This window comes from Mastigoproctus giganteus, chromosome 11 (assembly GCF_048544385.1).
Source record: "Mastigoproctus giganteus isolate SK-2022 chromosome 11, ASM4854438v1, whole genome shotgun sequence".
NCBI classification, from domain to species: Eukaryota; Metazoa; Arthropoda; class Arachnida; order Uropygi; family Thelyphonidae; genus Mastigoproctus; species Mastigoproctus giganteus.
In genome coordinates, this window is record NC_143585.1 from 52,579,167 (window position 1) to 52,598,256 (window position 19,090).

Consider the following 19,090-nt stretch of genomic DNA (forward strand, 5'->3'; position numbering starts at 1 on the left):
GATTCAACCTCTTGTACTGTTAATATAAGTAAAGAAGTCTTTGCTGCATTTTTTGGCGTTCTTTTCCGGAGATTTCTCATAATCTACCTTAGCTTGGTTAACCTCCTGTGTGACTTGATTACAGACTAGTTTATATCTACCATAGGGTTCTGTGCTGCTTGATAATTTGTGCATCCCATGCCTTTTTCTTCTCAGCTAAAAGTCTTATCAGTTCATCTGATATCCATTTTAGGTCTAAGCCTGAAATTGTATTTCTTAGTTGGTGAAAAGCCTAGCTTCTGCCATTACTTTCCTGGATGCTTCACATTTAGCATCTGCTGGCAGCTGTATAGAATTTAAAAACTGAGACCACTGTAGTCACCCTTATAGAAGCAAAAGCCCTTCCCTTTACCCTTAACAGTAGTTTTGTCTTTAAGTCCCACATCAGCACACTGTGATAACTGCTACCGAGGATCTTTTACCTTCAGTCTTTTAATGTAGGAAGAGTCGTTGCTGATAATCAGATCAAGAGTACTGATTCCTCTTGTTGCTGCTTCAACATTCTGCTGTAGAAAACAGTCATGTAATAAATCCACAAAGGTCTTGCTAGTGTAACCATCCCACAAGTCCCAGTCAATATCTGCAAAGTTAAAATCCCCATTATAAGACATTACAATTTACTGGCCCATTCTTTTTGTTATTGTTTATTGTACTCATCACTGTCATTAGGCGTATAACACACTGCTCATTTTTGTTTTCCCAGTACTTGTCACACCAGACTGACTCAACATTGCACTGATCATGCATGTCGACTTAATTAATATTAAGATTTAATATGCTTAACGGTCCTGTCCTTTCTGTACACATTGTACTCCCCATATTCAAATTCTGCATCCTTTATGTGTGTGTGACACAATGTCTCTGATATCCTCACAATGTCTGCATTTATGTTTAATCAGTACTTCAAATTCATCAAATTTATTTATTATGCTGCTAATATTAGTGTACGTACACGTGTTAGGGTAATTAAGACTATGTATTTGGTTGTTTCATGATGACCCACAGCAGGACTTAAAATTTGTAACACCTTGCTTCTCAGGCTGCTGCATGTTCCAATAGAAGCAAAATAAATTCCTCGTTAATGGAATTGTTTTACTTCAGTTTTGAGCAAACAACCCAAAACCGTACCACAACCCGCTCACCACTGGCAATAACAAGCTTCTTTCCCTTCAGTTGGACTCTAACTTATTTCAACACATTGTATCTCCTATATACCCTTGGAATTTTAATCCTCCATTGCCTCCTAACATCTTTGCTTTGCCTTCGCAACCATTCATCCATATTGCCTGTGGCATGCTTGTATTCATACTAGAAGTTCTCTTGTGTGTGCGCGCAAAGGCCGACCCGAAGATTAGGCTATTATAGCAGACTGTGGCAGCTGGTAAAAAAAATTCTTAGTTTGCATTGTGCGCTGATAAATTTAATATTATTTTAATTGCTATTTTTTTCAATTGAATCATTTCTCTGTGTATAAGTTAAATCCGTCTTTTATACTTAATTCAGAAATAGAGGCAGATTTTAAACCACAGAGAATCTTTCTTCAGTTACATTAATCCTTTATAAATTATACACATTAAAAATACGCCCGGTTGTCTCTGAGCATGTGATCTGAAAATTAACTATCTTTCAAAATGGGGTTGTTCCTTCCTGTTTTATCTTGGCGCTCTTGATAAGTTCTAGATAATAAGAAAGTCTTATTTTCTAGGCTTATCATGTATGTGAATATTTATACTAATAAAAGTGCTAACTAAATATGCAATTAAGCATTATACCGTTTATTTTTCGTACCTGGAAAGGCAGTGTATTTTTATAATAAAAGGCTGAAATGGAAACTGACTACGGTTTTCTTTTCAGAGTATAAAAGAAATCGCGTAATAATGAGGGTAGCTCCAAGGACTGGTATAGCAGTAGAGGTACCCTGATGAATCCTTTTCCAATGGCTGTTACTGGAATTGTGCCACTACCTTGACTTCAAGTTACACCCTTCTCCAACGTACTATTATCTTCCTACTTACGAGCATATGCATTCCTACGATTTAATTCTCACCAAGATCCATGCTTCTGGCTGTTTGAAAGTGAATAGGCCAATACTTGAATTTTGAGGTATATTAGAGGAAATTTCGATTTTACGTTTTTGAAGGGACAAAAAAAGAAATTAAAGGAAAGGAAATTCTCTTTAAAAACATGCTAAAATATACAATTTTTTAAAAAAAATTTGGTGTGTTTTTTAAAAGTTCTGTAATTTAACGCATTTACGATTGCATTAAATTACAGAATTGAATGAAAATAGTATTAGCCATAAGGTTTTGCTACAAAAAAAAAAAAAAAACCCACCCTACTATTTGACTCCTTTCTCACATAGGCATCTACGCTGCCAGAACGGAATCAAAGAGGTATTGACTAATTAAAGTTTTCTTCTCTGCGTCTTCTTGAAGAAAGCAATCTCTATGGTATGGAAGAACACGTGCGTGTGGTTTTTGACTCCTTGGATGATTGCAAATCATTGGTTATTGGTGTAGGCTGTCTCGGATTGGCTTTCTCGATGTATTACTACAATAGTTCTTGATAAATTTACATTTTTAAACTACGTATGCTGTCAAGTGACCTTAAAAACAAAAGGTGTTTTGTCGTTCTCGTTTTTAATTCTCTAATAATTAAATGACGAACGTAAGATTGAGGATACAGAAAATAACCAGAAACGTAATGGTAAGAAAAATATTTCTCATTTTTAAAGAGTTTTTTTCGTCGGAAAATAAAAATCAATGATCATAAAATCAGTTAAATTCTCATTTCTGTAGGTACAGTTTAAAATTAAAGCTATTTCAATAAGAAACTCGATTAAATTGTGAAACCTTTGAGGAGGTGAAGTTCAAGTTACTTGTAACTGCACCGGAATCCTTTTTTAAAATGTCCTATTTACAAAGGAGGGAATCATAGAATTAATAATCAGAGCAGGTGAGACAAGTTGTGGTTGAGGAAACCACAATTGTCTCACCCAACCGATAGTTGAGCTTCCATTAGAAAAAGGTTTATAGAAGATGGAAATGTAAAATTCTCTGTATTTACAATTGTAACCATATATATATTTGTGAATGACTTAGCAAATCCCAATCCTGAACATTAGTGCTATAATGGGTATTGTATCAGTCATTGTAATCACATTAGTACTGGTTAACAACTATTTCAAAATACTTGTTAACGCTTAGAATATTTATTGCTAATGAGTCTAAGAAGTGTGCTTTCGCGAAGGTTTTCTTGTAAGCTTCGTGATTGTAATCCAGCTGTTAGCATCATCGCAAAAAAAAAAAAAAATAATCACTCTACAACGTTATTGGATATATCACTTCGGTATTAATCCCCTATTAACTCCAAAGATATTGGGCGGGGGATAATATGATTTAATTAATAATTTTTAGATGTATATCCAACTTTATGACATGACTTTGGCAGTTCTCTCTCACACCCAAATAGTGTTTGCACATTGTAATCGAGACGCGGCCCTCTCCATTTTAAATCTGTATCCATAAATAGGAATGCTGCAATATGAAAAAGGAATGTTGGCTTTGCTGTCGTGCCCATCACGGCCTTAAAATCATGACTTCTGCTACGTGTTAATAGGGATGGATAAAGGAAGGATCTTTTCTATGGAGTTTAAGGTTTGGCAGTTTCAGATATTGTATCATGTTCAGTTGCCTTGGTTTTCATTGCTGAAAAAAAAAAAAAATATCCATAACTACTCAGGGTACTTAATATCGTGGTTCGTCCATATTGGCTTGAACCACTTACTCCCTTTTGTTATTCTCTGGAGTGATCGTAATTTTCAGACCTTATGATTGCTGCATGTTTGTCACTTGTTTGAAAGAGATCTGAGTTCAAATCCTATTGGAGGCGGGAGAAATTCTCTAAGGCATGGTCAGTCGAGCAGCAGTTAGCAGATCTTGGAGAAGTGAGTAGGGTTTTATTTATGTTATCAAGATGAGCCTGCGGCATAACTGCCTGTGGACATGTGCAGACATACATCATAAACTATATGAACTAGTGTACAAAAGTAGTGGATGCACAAAAGAAGCCCTAACAACAGCTGTTGCTTATCTTGCCAGTAGTTTACCAAGTAGACCTCTGAAAGAACTCGCCATTAATGGTGTACTGGCGACGCTGCATTGAATTCCTGGCTTCCACAGTAGCACCTCTTTTGTTAAAATTATGGTGCTTACCAGGCTTCAAATCTCATGTAGACGGGAAGATTTATGGATTTTTCATAGTGTGGCTGTGTTATTCAGTTTCTTTGAAGGTTGCATAATTTTCCACTCCAGGAAACTTGTTTTTCATCCAGAAATGCGCCTAAGAAAAATACGTCTTATGGCCTTAGCTGTGCGGCTAATTATAAATAACAAATTAACTTAAGTTTAGTTTCATTTTACCGTGACATGAATAAACTTAGGATGAATGAAGCTGCTTGGCATATCACTGGAACAGCATATTATTCACAACTTTAGGGCCGACCGGGCTAGCCGAGTGGGTAAAGTACCTACCCGGCAACCCCAAGGTCGCGGGTTCGATTCCCGCCTCGGGCTTGGATCAAAGTACTGCAAAAACCTTGGGAGGTGCAATATGGCCACAGAAGCCGATGCGCCAACAACTACCAAATCAAAAAAAAAAAAAAAAACAACTTTAGGGATGCTTGTATTCAATGGGTGAGCGTATTAATGCAGACAAGGACATGCATAAAGCAAGTTGCATTAGATGAAACGCTCCTAAACTCTCCATGGTAACTGGCCTTATGTGATCATGGGTTAAATTTATGTATAAAATATTTGATAAAATATAAATTTCATATACTTCATGGACTAATGTTATTAGTGAAGCCCCTCAGGATTAAATGTTGGTACCTCCTTGCTGTTTTCACTATTCGTTAATGATATCAAAGAAGGCATATCAAGTTTAAAGTTTGCTAACGATACAAAGGTTGGTAAGGTGGTTGATGTACAATAAGCAGGGTATGCTACTCCAACAAGATCTGGATAAATTAGGCAGATGGTTGAGAAATTGCAATTAAGGTTCAGCATTGATAAATGCAAAGTACATATGGGTAGTCACAAACCCAGAATAACATACCATTTGGGTTGTACCAAACTAGGTCGTGGAGAATGAAAAATACTTAGTAATTATACAGTCTTATCATGAAGTCCATTGAGCAGTGCAGACAGGCTGCTAGGGACATCCGATGGGGTTATATCAATGATATACAGATTTTGCTTGAAGGGACCAAGATAATTACTTTGCATAAAGCAATTCTCAGGCCGCATCTTCAGTACAAGTTTGGATGCCTCGTGTTAGGAGGAGGAGGAATGTATGTTGGAAAAGGTGCAGAGAAGTCTTTGTGCAATGCTTTTTTGTCGTAGTCGGAATGCTTGAGTATTTTTTCCATATTGGCTGGCTGACTGACTGACTCGTTTTACCCCTTCCCTTCAGAATTTCTATTTCTAAAATACAGTAATTAGCATCTCAGGATTTACATCCTGAAATTTGATCTTTGGGATGCCAGGCAGGCACTTTACCCACCCGGTCGGCACCATTCTCCATGTAAGAACGTTTCAAGCTCCTTGACTGAAGGCGGAAGAAATCTGCTTCTCACTCTTCTCTAAATATTCCCACAGTAGTTAAATGTTTGTCTGCTTATTATGCAGGTGTTTAGCCTCAGTTTCATGCTCCCTAAATCAAGATTGGACACATCTGACTGTTTGTATTGGAGCATTATTTTGAAATGTCACCGTTTGTAGGAAACCATGTTTGCACCATGAGATGAACCTGATCACTCAGAATATGAAGGTAATCAGTGGCAGTGATTGTCCCGTTCAGAGTGAAGACAGGACGTAAAGAATGTCGACCCTCCATACTTGACGCTTGGCAAGACAGTCGGCATGATCCACTTCCTTTGGCTTTTGCCAAAGTAAATTCTCCCTGTTGTTAGAAAAAGTGTGATGATTCTTTTTAAAATATAATGTTTCTAATCAAATGTCCAGTTCGTTGTGCTCCTTACTCTGCATCCTGTTTCTAGCATTACCACCAATAACGAATAGCTTGGAAATAGCGACTCTGCCATAAATATGTTTCTTGTCGAACTGTTTTGCTGGAAACTGGATTTCTGAGATTCAGACCCACCCCTCTGCAGTTAGTTTTGATACAGTAGTTTTGTTTTCGGGCTACAATCCTTTTCAGTCTTTTTTTCGGGCAGTCTCTTTCAGTCAATTTCGATTTTCTGCCGTAATTCGTCTTATCAGACTTCGTTTTTCCATACTTGATGAATGCAGACATCAGTTTGGATACAGGTGCCCTGGATACATTAAACAAATCAGCAGTTTTACTCACCTATGTTCCTGCTAAATGTGCACCATCTCTTTGGAATTCAGCCAAGTTGGACATTCTTGTACCTTTTTTATATCACTTCTAAATAGATTTTTATCGTCTTTCATTCGGAGTGCTACATGCAAGGAACAGAAATCATCTGCTTATTCATAAATACGTCATACAGCCATTACAAAAACTACTACATTCATATCGTGTTTTCCATTATCCCCCCCCCCCCTTGTATATATCCTACATCAACACGAGTTTTGTAGTATTAAAAGTTTTGATAAGAGTATTTTTGAACACTAAACGTCTCCTAAGGAAACATTTTTATTTATTATTTATCTATTTTTTGTTATTACACACTATATACAGACCGAAGTGGTAAATAGGCCGTTTAGTGAACTGCCTAGAGCTTCGCGTATCCCACAGCCATCTTCTTAGTTTCAGTAAGCGCAAACTCCACTCGGCATTTCGTCGAACGATAGATATCCATTTCCCGGTGTTTTAGTTGGCCGCTTTTTTTCCCCCCGTTAAATATTTAGGAAGGAAATTGTGCTGTACATTCCGTGTGTAAATTTGTCAAACAATTCACATTTTTAATAAAATTTTCGAAGTTTTTGCTCATATTTTACTATAACAAAAGTCCCCCTAGCGTCACAAAGCTTAATGACGTTCGCCATTGACCATTGGTGGGTGGTGTCAGATGGGTGGGGCTGTGACAGCCAGGCAGCGTCTGAATGAGTGAGTGTGTTGAACGAGTAGAGCAGGCAATTGTAGCGGTATCGTTGTTGGTTAGTTGTCTATAAAAGTACAATTAAATAAACAAAACTTAAAGGTAAGAAATGAAAAATTATTATTTTAGTATGTCGTTGCTTTCTTTTTTTTGCTTTTGTACGGAAACTACTTTCAAAACCGTATTGTGAAAATGACTACTAATCACAATAGACTTTGTCATTGGGGAGCGGCTCAGATTGCTGGCACTGTCTTGTTGGGGACAAAGAAACAAAAATATTCACAAGCAAGGCCAAAACTAATGAATGTAGATTGTATTATTATAGGTGGAAGTTATTCAACTAATTTAAATTTTTGATGTTGAATAGTACGCCAAATAGTTTTGGCATACTCAAACTGTAATTCTAACTGTAGGTGTAGCACCACGCCAGTGACATATCTAATAGACGAAATTTTATGATGTTCCATTTTATTGAAAGTGATAAAGATAAATTAGCTGGTTCGTGTAGAAAGTCATTTAATGTATACTTGATGTGAAGACATTAAAGAAATTCACACCCTGCAGTTTGGAGGTTGAAAGAATTTAGGCGTATCCTTTCATATTTTTTCATAAAGATAGACTGAGTTAGTGAACCATTTCAGGATTAATCGGTTATTAATTGTAATAAAAATGTAATTAATTATATTTAACTTATTTTCATGAAGTGAAACTGATTTCTTAGGTATTCGTCGGTTAACACACCCATCGCTAAGGTATAGTGCTTATGTACAGTGAAGCGTAGGCTTTGGAAGGACCGGGGAGGGGGAGCTTCCCCTGCATTTTAGACTTTTTTTTTTTTATACTCCTACTAGTTTGTGGAAGTTATCAATAGTAGTTATCAATGCATTCCCCTTTCCTCTAAAAAAAATTCCATATAACCTGTACGTATATCCAAAATCAGCAGCCATCCTTCACGTTTTGAAACAATGCAATGACAAAGGCAATTAAATTCGTAAATAGTACACTACATTATGCGCTTTCTTTCATAAAGATGACACTAGTTTTTTTTTTATTATTTTTTGCGATTAGGTTTTAGTGTGTTTTGTGATTAGGAGATATATATAATTTTTTTTTTTCATATTTGAAAAATGAAATTAATTTTATCACTTAAGTTTTACAAAGACTTTATATATATAAAGTTACCTTTATTTTGAAATGCGTGTCGGTTAATCAAGTAATGGCTTTGATTGTTGAATTCAAAAGGGCGTGGGAGTGCATGAATCATTCTTAATGGTAATTATAAATATTCGCCACGTATCAATTGAGTGGCGAAACTGGCTTATCGCCATTGCGGTGGGGAGGGAGGTCAGTGGCTGAGTTGGTATTTGCTGGCAGTTACATGGAACCGTTCTGCAATCACCGAAGAACAATTTCTTAGAAAATATCTGTTCACTGACATTTGGGAGGGGGGTTAAAATTTAAAACAAAAAAGATAAGCAATCGATAACAACACTGCATGCACAAATTGCAACTAATATGATACATGCAATGAGAACGGATTAACAAGTTATGAAACTTTGAAATAGGAATGAAGAGAACATTTCTGAACCAATCATGGGAAGGGGGCTTCCCATCTGGGTTAGTGGACCTGGTAGTATGGTGGTTTACCAACTGAATAATTTACAATACTATGATTTATTCACAAACAAAAAACTCTCAGGGTAACTTGAGCATTTTTTTTTTTTTTTTTGGCTGGTGCAACATAAGCCTCAGGCTTCCTTGCACCATATGGCTACCTTTATTTATAGTTTAATTATTATTATTAGCCATATGGTGCAAGGAAGCCTGAGGCTTATGTTGCACCAGCCAAAAAAAAAAAAAAATGCTCGAGTTACCTTGAGTTTTGTTTGTGAATAAATCATAGTATTGTAAATTATTCAGTTGGTAAACCACCATACTACCAGGTCCACTAACCCAGATGGGAAGCCCCCTTCCCATGATTGGTTTGGAATTATTGCTAAAGAGAAAGGGATCCAGAATTTGTAATTTCACTACTGAATTTTATGTAACATGCTATTTCAAATAATAAATCTATGCACATTTTTAAATGGTGTTAAAGCAAAATTTCTTAGAACTCTTAACTTTTTTGACAACCTTACTACATCTGTTAGAGGCTTGGGCAACGAAAATATTGTAAGTGTAAATTTTGAAGTTTTACCTGTTCATGTTAAATTAACAGCATGCTTAGGAAAATGTTGCTGAATTTTTTTTCTTCTGTTTTAAACTTAAGGGAATAAATTTGTTATAAGAATACATTTTTTTTCTAAAGTAATTATATTTCCTTTGTGTGTAGTATTTTGACTGTATTTATTACAGTAATAATATTTACATTTTTTTATAGATTTCTTACTATCAGTATGTAGGTCTTTTTCTGTAAAGAGGAATGTCAGTAGTATGTCTATATTATACATTGTTATTTTCAATCCCCTTTTTCAGAAGAAAATCCTGTGGAAATCAATAGTGTTCTAGAACTATTGTATGCTATTAAATGAAGTAATATCTTGATTTTCCTATAATCAAATATTTTAATTCAGTTTTTTAAGTTTCATATATAAAGTTTCTCAAATATTGCTATTAATCATGGGATATGGAGTTTTACACTGTTCTTTAAAATACAGATACCCATTTATAGCTGTAGTTATGTGATTCATACTGCATGAGGTGTGTGCCGTTCATTAACCTCTTTAGCTTAGGGAAAGGAGGCCACCGAAGAACAGGTTTACTTATGGACATGTTTCTTTCAGGAATTTTTATAAAACTAATATCAGAATGTCAAGCCCAGCTAAGGAAGATTTGCCCAAGGTTCCTGCACCATTGAAAGATGAGCTAGCTCAGTTTGATGCTACCAAGATGAAACATGCACAGACCAATGAAAAGAATCCATTGCCATCCAAAGAAGGTAAAAGCTTTATTTTATTTTTTTTTTTTGTGAAAGAACACATTTTTCACCTAAACCTTAATTGGAGTTTACAGTTTGAGGTTTATCTATATTTTTATCCAAGGAAATTAACAGTAAGGAGGAAAAGCTTTTTTAATCATTTAGACATTTTTTTAAAACTTTGTAATAAAAACAGATCCCATAACTTTTTATGTCAACTTCCTCTAAATGATAATGCATTATTTTTAATTTATATTTATTAGAATTATGAGATAATTATCTAGCATTCTGAATTGGCAGCCAAGTTTTTTTTTTTTTTTAATACAAACACTTTGTCCAGCAGTCATAATTTATGTCCTCACCTGCCTGCCTTGAAGGATGAGTGTGGATATAAATTACAGGTAATATCTGTACCAATTTTTTTTCTTTGTACCAGTTTTATTTTTCTGAAAAGCGTTCATTTTTGGTGGTGGTGGTGGTGGTGGGGGCAGGATTTCCAGATAAAGCTATAAATTTGAGGGGGTGTATAATAGAACTCAATGTATACATCACATGAAATTTCAAACAATGAAAAGTGATACAAACTATATAAACAGTGATTAATAAAAATTTTCAATTGAACAATAAAGTTAAATTAGTTTTATTATAAAAAATTCTACCAGATGGTATATAATCACTTATTCAATTTAGGGCATGAGTGAGTGACTGAAAGTTAAAGGGGATTATGTTTGACATTTGAGTTAAAGCTTGGAGCAACTGAAATTCCTGAAGGAATGCTAAATGTGTCAGACAATTAATTCTAGATGTTTCACATTCACAACTTTAAACCATAACTGATACTTCAAGGGATCCCCTGATTGGGTCGAAGGGTAGCAGAAGCAGTGAATTGAAACTTTGTACAGTAGAACCCCGTTAATCTGGACCGTGATGATCTGGACTTTTAATCCAGACTGGATTTTCAGTCGGGAGAAATTCTAACTATGAAAAAAAAATCTGTTCACTGGCATTTGGGAGGAGGGTTAAAATTTAAAACAAAAAAGATAAGCAATCAATAACAGAACACTGCATGCACAAATTGCAACTAACATGATACATGCAATGGGAATGGATTAACAAGTTATGAAACTTGAAATAGGAATGAAGAGAATATTTCTGAAAATTTATTCCTGTTTTTGATATGATTGATTTCATTGAAGGGGAAACATGTTTCACCATAATAACTTAAACTCACAGAATTCCAGCTGTCCCTGTTATTGCAAATTCAATAAGATCCTGTTTACTATCCATTTATAATAGATTACACTAACAGAAAAACCTCAAACAGGGGACTGCTAATTGTTTTATGGTTGTGACCTCCAGAAATCTGACTGGACCATGTGGTATGGTCAGAGACCATATGGTAATCTCAAGTGCTGGCCTATGCAGTTGACAGCTGCAGCTATCATTGTCCACATATAAATCTTGAAAGTGTTTCAAAATTAAAGCAAAAAACATTTGAGAACTATTTCAAGTAAACTTCTCATAGTTTTGTGGTATTGTGTTATAATATTTTTTGTTTAATTTTATGTAATATAATGTTCTACATTAAAACTTTATTGCTTTGTACAGTATATTGTATACTTACCATGTTCTTTTACTTTGTATAATTTTTACTTTAAAATACCCCCAGGGGCTCACATCTGGTGAGTATGGGCTTGGCACACCCAGGGTCCTGAGCTGGATATCATCATTCTTCTCTTTCTTGGTGATTCCCTTCTATTTCTGACCTCTCTCTCTCTCTCTCTCTCTCTCTCTCTCTCTCTCAGGGGTAACTCAAATTTTTTTTGGCTGGTGCAGCAAAAGCCTCAGGCTTCCTTGCACCATATGACTAATTATTATAATAATAATAATAATATATTTTTATTAATTTAATATAAAAAGCAATTTAGTTAATTTTGTCATTTAGTAACTTTACATAAAATCCTCGTACATTAAAGATAGCTTCTGGTTAATCTGGACTGAGTGTGGTCCCGTTAAGTCTGGATTAACAGAGTTCTACTGTACTTGCTCACCCACCAGATTTCAACATTTCAATGAAATATCGAAGTATCTAAACTGTTGCAAGTTTCTATTAAAAAAAAAAAAAAAATCCTGTGGCCCAGCAGTGTTATTGGCATAATGTTGACATTAAAAATGTTTTTTCTGGTGTTATTCTAAAAATTTTGTAACGAAAAACCATCATGCAAAGAGCATTACAAAAATTTATTCCAGTTTAATTTATCTTCTACTGGACCAAATTTTAATGAAATTTTGCACAGAGCTTCATCTTAGCTGTATACTAGAGGAAATTGCAGTAGTTTTTCCAGCATAGTGGAAAATAAACATGTGATTAGGGAAATAAAGGGATAATGTGGATGATATAGCATATTTTTGGAAAGCTTAAGGAATTTAGAAACAGAATTATTCATATAATGTGGATGATATAGCATATTTTTGGAAAGCTTAAGGAATTTAGAAACACAATTATTCATATAATGTGGATGATATAGCATATCATTGGAAAGCTAAGGAATTTAGAAACAGAAATATTCAAGGTTTTAAGAAACTTTTGGAAACTGGGAAATGCATTAATTTGAAAACACATCTGGTTTCAAGTCACCTAGTGTTTTCAGATTGAATGTAATTTTTTTCTTTACAATTAAACTCTGATGCTGGAAAAGAGTTCTGTACATTTATGAAAACATTCAACTTGGACATATCAGATCTTTCAATAAATACTACACGTAATTGAACAAAGGTTTCAGTAACAATGAGGAACTACAATGAGACACATGAAAAGTGCATGGGATATATAAATTATCAGGTGATACAGAAGCCTATGGTAGATATAAATTAGTCTATAATCAAATCACAAAGGAAATTAGGCAAGCTAAGGCAGATTGAGAAATCTTGGCAAAGAATGCCAAGAAAAGCAGCAAAGACTTCTATGCTTATATTACAGCAGGAGGAATGGGTTGAATCATATTGGTTCACTTAATGTTAACTTGATGACCCTGCTCAGGTTGTTGACAAATAGAATAAATATTTTGCATCTACATTTACACATGAGATTCTGTGCATCAGAAGTTTATCAAACTCTAATAGGGAGCTAAATGACTGTGATGAAGGAAAGTGGAAGATTGTTGAAACTGAATATAAAGGCACCTGGGATGGATGGGATCTATTCAGTTGTATTCAGGGAGGTAGCAAAGGAGGTGATCAAACCCTTAGCCATAATTATGAGAGAATCCTTGGATTCAGGGGTGGTCCCTGTGGATTGGAAATGTGAGAATGTATCCCCAATTCATAAAGAGGGATCATAAGGTGACATGAGTAATCACAGACCTGTCAACTTAACATCTTTTCCAGAGAAAATAAGAGTTGCTGGTTAAAGAAGTAATGCAGGACCATCTGGACAGGAATGCACTTATACTGCAATCAAATGTATTTGTTAAGGAACATCTTGTGTAACCAATCTGATAGGTTACCATGATGTAATAACCAAGGAACTGAATGAAAAAAATAATTTTGATATCATATACTTGGATTTTGGGAAGGCTTTTGACACTATTGCACATGAGACTGCTGTATAAACTGGCACAATGTGGCATTAAGGGCAAGTTACTGCTATGGATTAAGGGATGGTTCAGTGGAAGACAGTGATTATCAATTGGGCACTGCTCTTCATGGACTAATGTTATCAGTGGAGTTCCCCAGGGTTCAGTGTGCTGAGCCCATTGTTCTCAATATTTATTAATGATATTGATGAAGGTATATCAGGCTTAATGTCCAACTTTGCAGATTATATGAAGGTTGGTGGGGGTGGTTAATGGCAGTAATGAAGGTATGCTACTGCTGGGCTGAGAAATGACAGTTGAAGTTTAACATTGACAAATGCAAGGTTATTGCATATAGGTAGCAGTAATCTCAGAGTAACTTATCAACTGTGAAACTAGATTCAGAGAGTAGAAAATGAAAAAGACCTAGGGGTAATTGTGCAGTTAGATATGAAATTCTGTGAGCACTGCAGATGTGCTGCCAGGACAGCTCATGAGGTTTTTTGTCAATGATATATAGAAATTTTGCTAGTAAGGATAATAAGGTGGTGAATTATCCCTTTGTACAAGGCCATGGTTAGGCTACATCTAGCATTGTATACAGGTCTGGAGGCCTCCCGTTTGGAATCTAGTTTCTGGAGACACTGCATTTTGGGGTGATTTGATTGAGGCCTTGAATTTTAAGGCCTTGAATGGATTGAGTAAGCTGAATGTCAATGGCATTCTTCCTCTTGCTGAGATGGTGCACATGAAGCATAAATTTAAGTTGAAGGAATGTTTGTAGGATAGATGTGCAGCAGATTGCCTTCAGCCAGTGAGTTGATTGTTGGAATAGGCTTCCATCTGTTGTGGGAGTGGATGGTTTGAATTCAAGAAGAAACTAGATAAATTCTTGGAGGGCAAGGATTGGGGGTGTGTTTTGTCTGATGCTATGCAAGCTTGCTTTCTTGCATCATTGCCACTACTACTACAATATAGTCGACCAGGCTAGCCAAGTGGGTAAAGTGCCTGCCTGACAACCCAAAGGTTGCAGGTTTGACCTCAGGCTTGAATCAGAGCAAAATGCAAAAACTTTGGGAGGTGCATTATGGCCACAGAAGCCAATGCATCAACAACTAACAAAAAAAAAAAAAAAAACACCACTACAATATAAACATTTTTATAAAAAAAAAAAATATATATATATATATATTTTTTTTTTTTTTTTTCAAAAGTGTAGATATGCTTAGATTTTTCAGTAATCCTTTTTATTCTGAAAGTTATATAGGTTTTCTTTGCAGCATTCTGTGGGTTTGTTTTGATATGTTGACCATTTATATATACAGGGCGATTTGCTACTAGTGCAACAAACTTGCAGGAGGTGTAGGGGGCACAAAGACAAATTGGAATCGCATAGCATTGCAGGGTCCGAAATGCCTTCACGTGGTAGAGGACGTCGAACGGGAGGTCGCGTGAACAGAGATCCCGCTGGAAGTCAGCATTTGCTAACCGGTTCCTGAGGCAGTAGGATGGACGAGTATTCAAACGTTGAACTGGCTGACATGCACCTCGCGTATGGAGCTGCGGACTGTAACGGGCATGCCGCTCTGCGCTTGTACCAGGAACGTTTCCCACACAGGCATGCTCCTCATCATATGATTTTCGCACGTGTGCACAGAAGGTTACGTGAGACTCGTTTCACAAGAGGTACCATGAATCGAGAGCGAACAACGAGGACGCCAGACAATGAGGAGAATGTCCTATGTCTTGGAGAAGGCAATCAGAGTAAAAGTGCTCGAGCGATAGGCCAATGATTGGGTATTTCCCAATCCGCTGTATGGAGGATACTGTCAACAAACCAAATGAGTTCGTACCATCTGCAACGCGTCCTATCATTGGAGCCTGCAGATTATGCACTCCAGAGGACTTTTGCTACTTGGTTTCTTCAACAGAAATGGTTCGCAAATGCTGACTTCCAGTGGGATCGCTATTCACGCGACCTCTCGTTCAACGTCCTCTACTGCATAACGAAGGCATTTTGGACCTTGCAATGCTATGCAATTCAGATTCGTCTTTGTGCCCCCTACACCTCCTGCAAGTTGGTCGCACCAAGTGAGTTACCCTGTATATACTGTGTATATAGTAGTGTCGTGCCTATGTGCCAGTTTGTGGATAAAAAAAATTTAATGGTTTTATGAGATATCATTTGAATTTACATGTTTTTTATAGCTTAAATTTGGCAAAAGTGTTTTTTTCCTGATAATATTAAGGTAGGTTGGGTTGATAATGATGGAACAAAGGATTGTTGCATCATGAGACTTAAATCAGACAAGTGGCGTAAAAAAAAATGGCACATAGGCTGGTAAATTTAAGGTTCTGTATCTGAGTCTTGATAATCAAGGTAAATTATCAGTTGGGGTGGGTGAAAGAAGAAATTATCTTGGGGATGAGGTAATTATCCCTATGGTCAAATGAGTGATCAGACTAAATCTGGAAGTGGCCCATTGCAGAAAATATATTGATTTTAAAAGGGTATTAAGGCCAGCAATTAAAACTAATTCAGTGATACAAAGTGATCCTTATAGGAAGAGACTTCAATTGTGTAAGTGCATAGGGATGTAATTAAGGTGTTTAAGACTTAATGGATTGAATAAACTTAATGATTGAGCCATATATTTTCTTAGCATAATGTAAACAAGGTGTTTAAATTCAAAGAAAAGGTAATCATAGGCTGGATATAAGAATTTGCCTTTGTCAAAAATAATTAACCATTGAATAAAGTTACTACCTGGTTAGAGCTCAGATTAATTTAAAGGGAATTAGATTAATACTTGGAAGAAGAATATAATCTTAATTGTCAAAGCAATTAAATACATTGGCCCAAATACATTTTTACATTGAACAAGGGGCTGTGGGCCCTAAGCTGTTCATGATGAATATCATCATGTTCAAGAAGATATTGACTAAAGAAAATATTTTTGCACAAAAAAAGTTTATTAATGGACAAAATAATAGCAGCTACTTAGGGAAAAAAAAAAGCCTTATTACTTATCTAAAACTAAAATTGCATTTTGTTAGATATCCAAGAGAATGTAACAGCTTTACAAATGTCTGGGCATGGGCCACAAGGTTTTTTAAAGGTTTTGCAATATTTCATACCATACTCTAATTACTGCCTCTAACTTATTTTACATTAGTTAACTTTTTTGTAACATAATCACTGATTTTTCTGTGGGGTTTCAAATCTAGTGAATTTCTATCTAAGATAGGGTTTTAATGTTTGTGGATGACAAAGTTTAATACTCCTTTAAAATTGCTTGGTAACATGGCAGATTAATTTTGAAAAATGAGTTCTGTTGAACAGCTGTCGTACTGATGCCATCATTTAAGAAAAACCATCTTTGCATATTATGACATGCAATGTCAAAGATCCGGGAATGTTTTATAGCCATTGGTCTGTGAAACATCCTCGAGACCATTACACTGGTGAGAGACTTCATGATCTTGGTTGTGCACAAAGCATGCAGAGATTCTGTAGAACTATGAGAAACTACAGCAATTTCTTCCACTTCAAATTTAATTTTGTTTCATCACTCAACTTTTGTCTGCTCTTCTTCAGACTGGTGCTGTTTATTATATTTATTTATTTGTTTAGCTAGATAGCATTCCAAATGTAGTCTAACCATCTTGTATAGAGGAATAATGTTCTCCTCACTACTAGCAAAGCTATAAATCGTGAGCAGAACACAATGTGCCTTGCTTGCTGCCTGTTTACACCGCATGGAAAATTGTCAGGTTGAATCATAACATCCAAGTTTTATTTTATTTTTTTAGTCTACCAAACTACTTAGCTTCCTCTATGGATGGTTCCCAGAACATTTGTTCAGGAGTCATGTATAAGCATTTAGAATAATTAACCCAAGTCTCTTAGAAGCAACATAGCCTTGTTTTAATTGTCAACAAACCTCCAAATCATCAAATGTTGACAGCTTCCCTGGGAAATCTTTGAGGTTGGTTAACAAAAAAAAAAATTGACTTCTGAAAGATTTAACACCCTCCAGATATCTCCTCAATGACACCCTTTTCAATATCATTTCTGAAAATTAGAAATAAGAGGGGGTTCAACACTGACTCCACAGGCATCCCACTTTTTAGGTCTATATTAGATGAGCTCTTGAAGTGTGGTGTCGGCAACACTTTCCAACGGTCAGTTTTACAGGAAGCAGAGGGTAAATGCATGCAAACTAGATGGGCACTTCGAATGCTGCGTAGGACGACATAAGCTGGCGCAAAACACCTGCCAACACCTTTGGATGCGTTACAAGCATATATTGCTTGACATTTGCATAACCTGAGGAGATATTCTTCCCATACATGGGGTGGTTGGCCTTAATTGGTTTGTTTATTATACTTTGGGGAAGACTGTTTGACACAGAGGAGTTTATTTGTGAAGTGGAAAGGAGGCTTCCCTTGTACAACATGTTATTAAAAGACTACTCCAACAAAGAAATAAAGGCAGTGTTGTATTGAAATTGGAAAATAAATGCTTCCGAACTGGGATGAACTACATAATGATGAGAATAATCAAAGCTCAGTTCTGAACATCATATTTATTTAAAATATTACTTCTGTTTTAGTACTGTTTCATTAATTAATGACATGCAAGTTTGTTCACTTGCAGAGACAATGGTAGATTCTGGGTTATCTGCTTGGAATCACGAATGTACATAATTTAAGTTAATAAAGAACCTTATTATTAAATAAGATGAAAACAGTAATTGGAAAACTGCTGAAGAATATCACTGCAACAGTACAATTAATGTTGACGTTAATAAATGAGAATCGTGTGGTCTGTCTTCCAAAACGAATTTTGAAAACCTTTTGTTTCAAACAACTTTGGTGTCTTTCTTTTTTGAAAAGTATTATGAAAGCACACAGTAAGCTGCAAAGTACAGAGTCATTGCCAGCATGATACAGGGGAAAAAAACAAAATAATACGTGCAACTGTTCCTTGGTATAAAAAAACATGACCGAAATAATTGCAACGGATTGTTTGAAAAACGAAAAGATCATACTTCCCTTCTTAAATGTGTATTGCATCTACTAACACAATCGAGGAAATTCATCTATTGGAAGTCACACTGGAAATGGGAAAAAAAAACTGGTGTAAAATGATAACATTGCAATATGCATTTGATAAAAAAAAAAAAAAAAAAAAAAAATTTTTTTTCTTTATTGTAATTGTTTTTAGGGATCAGTATCGGTACAGCACCTTTTCTGGATGTATATTCGATCTAACGAAATTTCAAGAAAATATTGAAAGCTGCGTTACAAACTTCGAAAACTAGTGTCTCCTAATGAACATTTGTAAAATCAAATGATACAAATCCTTTATTGCACGAGAGTACTCCATTACAGTGTGGGTAGTGGAGAATGTTTTCTGCTTCAAAAGGATGGAAAGTACTCAATATTCCATCTGGAAATAATGTGAAGTGG

General features: G+C 35.6%; 1 protein-coding gene across 5 annotated transcripts in view; it reads left to right on the top strand.

The window, feature by feature from the left end:
- LOC150078009 (uncharacterized) overlaps nt 1-19,090 on the top strand; it is an 85,981-nt gene that overhangs the window by 34,436 nt on the left and 32,455 nt on the right. For 4 of the 5 annotated variants that reach the window (XM_090384212.1, XM_090384208.1, XM_090384211.1 and 1 more), the window contains exon 2: nt 9,907-10,061. In XM_090384212.1, coding sequence (XP_090240338.1) covers nt 9,932-10,061 — 130 coding nt within the window. In that variant the 5' untranslated portion in view covers nt 9,907-9,931. Of the gene's footprint in view, nt 1-7,105; nt 7,226-9,906; nt 10,062-19,090 lie in introns of those variants that run through there. The other variant, XM_090384209.1, reaches the window with a different exon arrangement.